Here is a 12,111-nt window from a genome sequence, read left to right on the forward strand (position 1 = left end):
TACATCTCAGTCTTACTCTGGATTTTTTTCCTGCTAACCTGGCAAAGAACACTTTTTTGCTAATCTTTCCTTTCCTATTCTGTTTAAGTGATCATACCATCTGAGATTAGTTCTACTAACACATTCCTGAATGCTAACAATGTCAAGCTCTTTCCTAATATCCTCATTTTTAATATGATACTGCCATTTGTGCCATCTGTTCACTCCACTAATCTTTCTCAGAACTCTCATATCCTAGGTCTCCAGTCATTGAACAAGCATTGTATTTTTAACCCAGTCCTCAGATCCATAAGTTAAAACTGGTTTGAACACCCATTTCATATGAATTTATTCATTTGACTTCCTGCCATATCAGCTTTGTCAATTCTGGGTCTATTTCCATAATTAATTTGCTATCTTCACTAAAATGTGTGCCTAAATAGCTGATGTCTTGCTTGTTCTATAGGTTCGCCATTTATGATACAATTGATGTTTTCATTGTCTTTGTCTTTTTTTTTTTTTTTATTGCTGATTTTCTTATCAAATTTATTACAACAGTTATCAGTTATTCAATATAGTCTGGGAATCTTGCAGGAGTGTACTAGATTTATTCATAAGCTAACACCATCTGCATAAAGTAAAAAGCTGAAATTAATGTAGCCAATTTTGATATCAGATTTAATAACAGTTTCCTTCACAATGTGATCCAATAGAAAATGAAAAACAGTAGAGATAATGTGCACACTTGATTTAACAGCAAACCATCTTCCTGTGCCTTCTTCAATTCTAACTGCTGAATTACAGCTTAAATAAAGATCTTTCTCAATGAGATATTTCTGAGCAATAAATACAAAATGTTATATTCAGGCAATAACAATCAAGGAAAAGAAGGAGTAGCTATAGTATTCAACACAAAATGCGAGGCTAATCTTCTTGAATGGCAGGCAGTCTCAAGTAGAGTGATGTGGGCAAATATCAGAATGGGGAACTGGACAGTGAGACTTGTGCTTATGATCCACAGAAGGTTTTACCAATAAGAAATGGAGGGATTTTTTGAGGCATTAGAGAAGGCAGCTGGCACAATAATAAAAAAGGAAAAGTTAGTCTTTGTTGGAAATCTAAACAGAAGAGTAGGAAACGATTTCCAGACATAGAGTAATATTTTGGGAAAATTTGGAGAAAAGAGCAAAGCTAATAATAATTGTAAATGCATGCTGGAATTCTGTTCAGAACATGGATTAGTTATTAATTACATCATGTTCCAACATAACAATGTTGGAACATGAAAATTCACCTGAAAAGAAGATGCAAGAAATAGGAAAAGTCTCACTGACTATGTTATAGTTCATAGCAATGTATTTCCACTGGTTCAGGACACAAGTATACACAAGATTTCAAATTGGAAATGATCACTGAGTTTTAAGTAGGATAAAATTGAATTCATATTGAAAAGAAGTGTGTGTAAGAAAATCTTAAAATTAGTCAAACTTGAGCAGCTTTCAGAAATGAACTGAAATACACAATTTTTATTCAAGAAAAAATGAAAAGAGTTTGAAAACAATAACTAAATCTTGGAGATTCATTGGCAAATTCTGAAGAAAACACTGATTGATTGAACCAGAGAGGCATGTGGTGAGCTTGTCTGTAAGGATATAAAAATCAGAACTGCAGAGTGGACTCAAGAGGTGATCAAGGAACAGAAGAAAGCCTGTGGTAGATTCCTGGCAAGTAAGTCGATAAGAAAAGTCTCATTGACTATGTTATAGTTCATGGCAATGTTTTTCCACTGGTTCAGGACACAGATTTAGTTCACTTTTTTTTTTCTGTATTCTTAGAGAGTATATAAAGAAAAATGTAAGAAAGCAAATCACTGTGTAAAACTAGCTAAATGAAAGTTATGGGAAGACTGATAAGAACATAGAAAATAAATATCAGGAAGGTAGCAAAATGTTCCTATGAAGGATATTGAAGAGGAGAGGAATCCACCACCTTCCGAATCAAATTGCAAACAGTGTAAGACTGGATGTAGCTTGTGTCCTCTCCAAAGCAAGACCACCAAAAACCAACATATCCAACAAGGAATATAATGCTCTGCAGGAAATGAGGAATAATAAAGAAATCACCAAAGCAGATAAGGGAAATGCAATGGTAGTACTTAACCAAAAGGACTACACAGGTAAGCTTAATGCTCTTCTATTTGATCGGGCTACTTACCTCCCTATCGAATACAATCCCACCAACTCACAAATCAGAAAACTTCACAGGCTCCTTAAGAAAAATCACTTCTTGGCTTGTAGAAGTTACCAACAGATTAAAGCCGTTTAACTCTATTCCCCCCCCCCCCCCATATTTATGGACTCCCAAAAATAGATAAAGAAAATGTGCCATTACATCCCATAATGGATGGCATTGATTCTCCCACATACAAATTAGCTAAACATTTGGCCAAAGTACTCACACACTATACTGGCAACACACCATCACACATAAAAACTCAGCTCACTTCAAAGCCAGCATAGAAAACCTTACACTCCAACATATTGACATAATTGGTCAGCTTTGACGTCTCCTCCTTATTCACAAATGTTCCACTCAAGGAAACTTTAGAGCTAATCCAAGCTAAATTTTCTCCCGATATCTCAGAGCTATTTCAGTTCACAATGAATTCAGGCTATTTCGTTTGGCAGAGAAAATTCTACAAACAAATAGAGGGGACAGCCATGGGTTCACCACTCTCCCCATCCTTGGCCAATTTCTTTATGGAGACCTTTGAAGAGCCTTAGCCTCTGCCCCACAAAAACCAACCATATGGCTTTGCTACGTTGATGATGTGTTCACTATTTGGCCACATGGCTCTGATACACTCCTCTCCTTCTTAACACACTTAAGCAACCAACACCCCAGAATTAAGTTCACCCTAGAAAAAGAGGAAAACAACAGCCTGATGGAACCTTGGTTTTCTCAGTTTATAGAAAATCCACCCATACAAACAGGTACATTCACCAACAATCCCCCCCCCCCTCACAACAATATGGAGTGGTGAAAACACTATACAACAGGGCTAAACTAATCTGTTCTAACGACAAGGCCCTAAACACTGAACTAAATCACTTCCTCAACACTTTTTCAGCCAATGGCTAACCCCCCCCCAAAATCCAAAAAATATTGAAACCAACAAACCACAACCCCCCCCCCCCCTCCACAACAAGGATTACTTTAAATCCATTTCCTACATTCGAGGCACCTCAGAAAAAATTACCAAAATCTTAAAAAAACATGACTTGACCTCCTGTTACAGACCATACAGAAAATTAGCATCCCTTATCCGCTCCACTAAAGACCAACCACTTCCCCTAGACCTACCTGGTGTAGGTCTAGGGAAAGGGACCTATATACTAGGTCCCTTGCAGCTGTAAACTGTCTTACTTTGTCCAAACAGGCAGGAAAGCAAATATCAGAATTTCAGAACACAAGGACTACATCTGTTTTCACAAGTACAGTCACTCTGGTCTTGCAGACCATGCTCTGGATACACGGCACAGAATACGGTGGAAGAAAGCTACAGTAATACACTGTAGCAAATACAAATTTGAAAGACTATTCGTGGAATCGGCCTCATCCTTAAGAAACTCTCCAAACCTCAACAGATTTGGTTGTATGAGACTGCCTCAAATTTGAGAGGATTACATCAGCAGACCTTCAGCCGAACAGCCAAGAACACCTACTTAGCCCGCTAGGGGCACCATCAAGATTTTTAATAGAACAATAGCTTCCTCACTTCATTCTCGGTTACTGTGTTGTAGTGCCTTTTTTGTAAGTTCCTTTTGAAGATGGCAACGTGACGTTGCCCAAATATCGGAAATATTTATTAAAGTGTAATTTAATTTATATTCTTATCTATGTTGTCAATTCCTTAAGTGATTCAGTAATGCATAACCAACATATAAGCCTACAAGAATTCTAGATGTCTGAAGTAATTACTTTGAAAGATTGCTAAATGAAACAAGCAGTGATGATAGCACAGTGGTAAAAAAAAAACACTCAATAGACATGCAATCAGGAATACATTTCCATACTTGAAGTTGAAAAGCCATCAAATGCCTGAAATGTGAAAAGGTAGCAGGAGTAGATGAAATTTGACCAGAAATGCTCAAATATAGAGGTACTTTAAAGTTTTACAGTACCTGCATTGCATTATTCAGAAGGCCTGGTGAGAGAGTTGAATTCTGGATGATTCGAGAAGAGTTCTCATAGTACCCATCTATAAAAAGGGAAATGAAACAGTGTGAGAATTACAAAGGTATTTCCTTATTAAGATTTATGCAAGTATAATTGAGAAACAGCAAAGATACATTGTGGAACTCAAGCTTGGTGAAGAACAAGCTAGATTCAAGCCAAATAGATGTTGTCAGAATCAGATTTTCGGTTTAAGACAGATGGTTGGGAAATCTTGGGAATATAACAAGGATTTGTATTTTAGTTTTGTTGATATGGAAAAGGCATGTGACAAGATGCCAAGAGAAAAGCTCTTCAAAATGATACAATTATGTGGTGTAAATGGGACTTTTAGGAATGTATGAGTAACACATAGTCTCTATTTTAGCTGTAAGTCAGCAGTTAGAATTGAAGGAGGTACAGGAACATGGTTTGATGTTAAATAAGGTGTGACAAGGGTGCACATTATCTCCACTGTTATATAGATATAGATCACATTATGAAGGAAAGTGTTGTTAAATCTAATATCAAAATTGACAATGTTAATCTTAGCTCTTTAGTTTATGCAGATGATGTTATACTTATAAATCCAGCACATCTGCAAGATTCCTTGACTAAATTGAATAGCTGTTGTAATAAATTTGCTATGAAAATCAGCAATAAAAAATAATGAAAATGGGCAGAAACATTGAAAACATCAACTATTTAGGCACAAATTTTAGCGATGAAAACAAATTAAATATGGAAATAGACTCAGAATTGGCAAAGCTGATATGGTAGGAAGTCAAATGAATAAATTCATATGAAATAAGAGTGAAATTAGTCAAAACACAGACATCTGTAGCTGTTTGCTTTTAATATATTGGTTTTATTTTTACATATACTTATTTGAGCGTTACACTCCATTTACTTTGTTTAAATTGTTCCTTAGTTTCCTTTAATAATTTTTCTGCCCAGTGGAAAGAATGTGCTGCATAATGGTTAATTTCTGATCTTGCTTTGTGTAAAATGTATTTGTCGAGTTTATTCAGTAATGATCATGATGAGTCACTCACTACAAGAATAAATATTTTTTTATTAAATTTTATTAACTGGCCTGATTTGCCAGTTAGTGGATTCATTCCCCAAACAGGCTGCTAATTCATATCCCAAGTGACTTGAAAAAGAAAGTAGATATAAATTTTTTTATAACCTTTCCTGGACGGGAGTCAAATAAAAAAAAAAACTGCATCTTTTAATTATGTAGTATTAATAATCACAATCTAAAGAAAATAGCATATTAAATATTTAGAGATGGATTTTGAATAATGTAGACCACCTTAATGAATCAGGACTAAATTAACAGAAACAACATATAATATATACCCAAAGGAAATGGTTTTTCTTTACATAAACCATCTATTCATACTGTTAAACTTAGTTCATTGAAAGTCACTGTGCCACTATTGGATCAGAAAACGTCAGCAGTTAATGAATGGCAGTGATATTATCATTACTAATTTAATTATATTGGAATAATGACTGTCTCGAATTTGAATTATTGGTTTCATGAGTTATTTCATATTTATGAAATAATTTATGAAAATATGAAATATTTCATATTTTTATACGATATTCTAAAGCACTAGGAGACCTAGTGCTTTAGAATATGGTATAAAAATTGAGAAAGACCAGCCTTCTTAAACTTCTTTTATTTGTATTTGCAAATAGTTGAAATAAATTCAAGAACACAGCTGTTCACCTGTTAAATATATTTTTCATTATTGTACACTTCAGAAACATGGACTGTTGGAAAAGAATGGGAAAAAAGATTAATCGAGCAGTGGTTACTAACAAGAATGATGGAAATTAGCTGGATGGAAAGGGTTGCAAACAACCAAGTATTTGAATGAGATTAGAAAGAGGAAAATGGGATTCTTGGGACATGTACCAAGCAGGGGGGGACTAAGCATGATCATCACAGGGAAGGAGACCAAGATATCACTTTATGAAGGACATTGAACACTGGACAGGAAAAGGTACCTTTATAGATTTTTAGAGGTGCACAAGAAATAAATTGAGGGCTATGGCTGTCAACTTCCAGATTTGAGATGACACTTGAATGAATAAATGAAAAAGATGAACTATTTACATGATATAGTCAACTCTCATTATAATGAACTTATAGAGGTCACAGGAATAAATTGTTGTAATCAATAGCACATTTTATTATGGCATTTTCTGTAATGAGAGCTGAATATGAGAGATATTTCAGAAATATTTCTATTATGAAATTAAGTTGACTACCAATATTTTAATTATATTACTAGTTTGATACTGTAATATGCCTTAGTTCTATGCTATGCTATAGAATGTTATCAAAATTCTAAAATTAATTTTTCATGTCTAATGTTTCATTTCATTTTTTGTGTATTATTATCTTGTAAATCATAAGATATATCTTCTACATTTTAGAGTTCTGGATTGAGATCTACTGAGCAGAAAATCATTTCTATCTGTGAAAATTATTTCCGAATGAATATGGTATGTATTTAGTACCCTTAGAAAACTAATATAAATGTTTATGGTATACATGTAGTCAGTTGCTCTGTATTTTTTTTTTGTTTGTTTAAGTTTTTGTATTATATTGCATCTTATGTTAGTTAGCAAGCATTCATTCAGAAAAGGGGAATAAAAGTAGACACTTAGTAAGTATACTTCATAGTGTTTTGTTCATTGGAAACTTTAGATATCTTGAAGTAGCCTTTCACATGGGACATTGATGCCATAACTTAGAGAAAAAAATCACTGCATGTGTCAAAATTATTATTTCAATAAATCCACTCTGGTTTTGTTGAAATTTAATGAAGTTTGGACCCACATCATTCAGTTTTGGTTCGAACCAGATGATCATTTTATTGACAAAGTCTATTAAAACAATTTGAATGGATATTAAGCCAGCACTTTCATCTATTTCCATTTATGATTGGATTCGATTAAATCAATTTTTAGGATATCTAGTAAAATGATCCAATTGAAATTCAAATCAAAATGATTTTAATAGAAAACCACAATAAGAAAATAAACAAGCTTAACTCTGGATCTGAAATACTCAGTTCAAACTACTACACCATTCCCTTATAAAGAATCACAAAAAAACACTTGCAATTTTAGTTGCCAGTTTTCTTTAAAAGTCATAATGTAAAGCAGTCATCTTCGCTTTCTTCCATCCTTTTATCTCATTTAAGGTTGAGATCTTTATTGTTTTTCTTTCTATATATAAGACCACTAAAAATACAAACAGTCATTAAAAACTCAATCCAGTGCAACTTCTATCTCCACTCAGACAGCTTTTATCATCATTTTCATAACATAACAGGTGATAACTTTTAAATGTCTATTTATGTGAAATAGTTCATAAATATCAAGTTATCAAAAATACTGAAAGAATTAGAAACAGTAGCAGGCACGTTACAAATAAAAATCCAGAAGTATCTGCATTAAGTGAGGTGGGTATCTAAGAGTGGGAGCACTGAGTGCATTTGTTAGGGACTGTGCAGTGGTAATGCATTTGGAGGAAATAGTCAGTGGAAAAGGGAATGATTCTGCAACATCAAAAGGGTTGTTAAAGCAAATGAAGGCATACTGCTTTTCAAGAAGAATCCATTTTTGCTGAGATTTTTTAACTTTATTAAAGCAGCTGTCACTGATTTTTCAAAAGGAACATCTACTTAATCAAACAAAATATAATGTGAATAGCATCTTGAATTCTCTGAAAGAAATGAGAGAAGCTCTGCAACCTTTTGAGAGGAAATTTTTAAATAAATAGTCTCAATGTATACAGTGGTGTTTAGATAATGCATAGAGAGAGAGATATTTGAATGTTGATTGAAAAAAAAAGTAATAGATGAAAGAATAATGTATTTGATAAAAAAATATTTAATGAAAAGAACTCATAAATTACCAGAGCTGTGTCATCATTTGATACCTGGCTTGATGATCTGGAAGACTTTGGAAAAGAAGAAATTGAGATTTTCAGTAAACATCTCATCAGATATTTTGATGATAATGAAAAAGCAGTTTCAATAAATTTGCTGAAAGAATGGTATGAGTTTAAAGCTGTGGGAAAGCATTTAAACATACAAGACATTTATTGAAAGAACTATGAATAATAAGATTTCCATTTCTCTCAAAACTACTTGAAATTGTAGTCATTATACCAGCAAAATCAAATAAATCTAATAAAAGGGAAGTTAAGGTCATCGATGAATCCCTCCATCTGGATTGATTTATTATTATTCTTCTTACGGGCAACTCCAAGAAGTCTGTAGACTCATTGAGGGAGGCCCTAACATCATGTCAAGAACAACTATTCAACATTCACACAGTATCTATCTACTTCGCCTTGAACTCATTCACAGTCGTGGCACCCACAACAGACTCTGGCAGCTTATTCCACTCATTCACCACTCTCCAAGTAAAAAACCCTAGCTCTAACACCCTTGCTAACCACACTCTTGCCCAGTTTCCATGGATGGCCCCTAGTCCTCCCACCACCAGTCCTGTTCTCAAAAATATCCTCTGAATTAATCTTATAGAAACCCTTCAGTAATTTGAATGTCTCAATCATAGCACCCCTTTTCCGTCTATCAGCCAATTTCTGCACCACAAATCTTCAACCTGTTCTCATAAAGTTTATTCCATAGACCTGCTATCATCTTGGTCACTTGCCTCTGAATCCTCTCCACCTTCTCCCCATCAAGAAGAAGCCCTGGTCTCCAAATCTGGGCACAGTAATCAAGATGGGGGTCTTATCAAGGCTCGATACAGAGGAACAATAACTTGCTTGTCTCTGCTCGTCAAAGTATTCTTCAGTAACCAAGTGATTTGATGAGCTGATTTAGCCACTTTTGCAATGTGCCCCCTAAACTTCAACTCCCTATCCACCCACACTCCCAAATCCCTGGCCTCGTCAATCTCCTGGAGTATAATTTATTGGTGACAGATATAAATGGTCCTCCTCTGAAATCTTTATTCCGGATAAGTCAGTTGATAGTGGTATTTTGCAAGCAAGAAAAAACACACTGGAAGACATATGAAACTCTTATGAATTGTAAATATTAGTGATGTACATTTTAAACCCACATTAAAGAAAGGATATTTCCATATAATTAAATGTAATGTGTAGTAAAAATTAAATAATGTGCAGGCATATCCTGCTCATATGACATGTTAAGTTCCAGACCACCATCATGTAATGCATCATTGCTTTTTTTTTTTTTTTTTTTACTTGTAGATGGATGTAATAATTTAACTTTTTAATCAGTCATATGCATAAATGAAGAAGTTATTCTTGACTTGGCTTAAGGGAACGTACCAACTAGTTTGGTCATCAATCTACACCATTAAAAGTTTTCTCATTTTGACAAAGGATTGTCACATATATAGATAACTGTGGTGTTAACTAGTGTAGCATTTTTCACTTCATCTTTGTTTTTTATTGGCTGTAACAAGTTTAGTCTGTGGCCTATCTCAGTGTTCAATACACCATCACTAAATTTTATAATTTTAATCTTAGTATCTGATGTAATGAGTTTATTCATCTTCTTTTCACTGGAAGCAACAATAATACCCTTACTTTGAATTTTATTGGCAACAATAAAATAATAATTATAAACAGTTTATAATTCGTAGCTAAACACAGATAGACAGTGAGCAACGATGTCGTAAACAAACAGAGCACGAAAACTGCATTGGTTGATTCACGGGAGTAGCATGTCGCTAAAGTTGTCATATGAATGAATGCAGCTTCACATTTGGTCATAATTAAAAAGTGTTGTAAAGTGTTATAAGGTGGGTCATTACTGTATTATTACTTTGTTTTGTCACCATAACATTTAGATTTTTAAAACATCATCATAACAGTATTTATATAAAGTAAACCAATATCTTGGGTGAATAAAAATTATTTTGTCACTAGTAGATGTATATTGTATATCTGGAGTCCTGAATATATGCATACCAAGAATTTCACCATCAATAAATAAGAAAGCTTGTGCAAATTCACTTAGCTTATCCTCTTCTTCTCATTCATGTTTCACCTTTCTTTATTTTTATTTTATTATTATTTTCATTTTTTTTCATACATATTTATACACAGATACATTACAGCAGCAACTTGTTCAACAGTGCCAAGTCAGATAACTTAAGTCATCATACTTAAATTATAATTAACATATCCTCCAACAGTGGGACTTTGTAGCTCCAACAATGGAAGTGGTGCTTGCATTCTTTACACTAGGCTGCCCAAAGAGAGTTACTAGACTAGAACTTAAGTTCTAGTCTAGTCACTGATAGGGGAACTGTTTCTAAGCCTTTCTTTGCCGGTTTCTGAGCTAGTCAATCTCTGGCATGCATGAGCAAGCAGGTTCTTCACTATTTCAGACAATGACATGTTGTGTGGTATTCTTTCTCGACTATAATGTGTATTAACTATTACACTTTTTTTATAATGTTAGTCAAGTGGCTTTTTATTTTATCGTCCTACATGTTTCACCGATTTTTCTATCGGCATCTTCAGGGAATACAAATTAGTAAGCTATATGAAGGTAACAGACTAGGTTATAACTGATGGTTCTAATTCATATAAAAAATTAGTATTGTGCGAGACAATGCGTGTGTCTCGGGAACATGATTTATTTGTTATGACACATGATGTAATTGGCGTGAAAGTTCATTTCCTTGATGTTTAATGATCTGATTAAAGCTTTCTAAATTTCTGGTAGGGTTAGACCTTGATTCTTGTTTAGGTTTCCAGTTGTGCAGGCAACTGTAGCTGCTTCCTTGAAGGTTCTTGAATGGTAGTTCTCTTCTATATAGGACATATGGCTCTTATCCCACTCAATGAGATGGTTGGTAGGGGCAAAGTGGCAAGAAAGGCCTGAAATGTCTTGTCTGTTGTTTCTGACATACCCTATGTGTTCTTTCTTTCTTTCTCGTTTCAAAGCTTCTAGAGGTATTAGTATTAGTTACGTCTGACCAACGTAACTAATACCACTGAGCAAGGTATATTATATACTCCAGAGTACTTATAGAATGCATGAGTCTTTCGGTGATCTTAAAAATTTCCGAATAGTATTGACTGGCTTGAATGCTACTCTGATATTATGTGGTTTTAGAAGGTTAGCCAATTTTTTGGAAATGCTGTGTTAGGGTTAGGGACTGCAAGATACCGACATGTGTCATTCATCTCTTCATCAGATGCCACTTATAATTAGTGAGAGTCTTGGGCCAGCTATCTCTAATTGGCTACTGGTCAAGATCAAACTGCCCACTCGGTCTCCAAAAGTTAGATGGGGCTAAAATGACCTCACCTACTCCCTATAAAGGAATAAAAGCCATTTGCTTATTCCCCCCCCCCCCCATCCAACCATAACATCTCTCTTAAAGTTACATGAATTATGGGGAATACTAAGAATAGTGATCAGAACTTTCCCCACCTTTGCGACGAGTTGCCCTAGTGTTGGACTACATGCTTTGGCTTACGCTGGTATTCGCCAATACTTTTATAGTTTACTATATTCAGCATGAAACTCTTTGAGTTTCTTATTCGGTTTTTAAACAATGTGGGATTCAATATCCCCTTCAAATAATGTTACGTTGCCGAAGTCAAGCCTATTGGCTCTTTGTATTTAAGTAATTTAATGGGTGCACTTTTTTGACAACTCATATAGCAGAGTATATAAGTTCTTTTTGCTATACCCTTAGTACTAATTTGGTCTACCTACTCACTGATGAGACCTCAATAAAGGTCGAAATCGGTCTAGGTAGTGACCTTCCATCATAATGTATAACATCATACATCTCCTAGGAGATGGGTTTTACATTATGGGAAATACTAAGAATAGTGATCAGAACTTTCCCCACCTTTGCAACGAG

At 34.5% G+C, this 12,111-nt stretch overlaps 1 protein-coding gene across 1 annotated transcript in view; it reads left to right on the forward strand.

Moving 5' to 3' along the window:
• The window catches only part of LOC150102216 (leucine-rich PPR motif-containing protein, mitochondrial-like), a 394,112-nt gene that overhangs the window by 274,845 nt on the left and 107,156 nt on the right, over window positions 1–12,111 (forward strand). The window contains exon 27 of the mRNA XM_090399109.1: window positions 6,649–6,717. Within this exon, the coding sequence (XP_090255235.1) occupies window positions 6,649–6,717 (69 nt within the window). The remainder of the gene's footprint in view (window positions 1–6,648; window positions 6,718–12,111) is intronic.

The sequence above is a fragment of the Typopeltis vanoorti genome, chromosome 10 (genome assembly GCF_054136105.1).
Source record: "Typopeltis vanoorti isolate ZY-2024b chromosome 10, IOZ_Tvanoo_1.0, whole genome shotgun sequence".
NCBI classification, from domain to species: domain Eukaryota; kingdom Metazoa; phylum Arthropoda; class Arachnida; order Uropygi; family Thelyphonidae; genus Typopeltis; species Typopeltis vanoorti.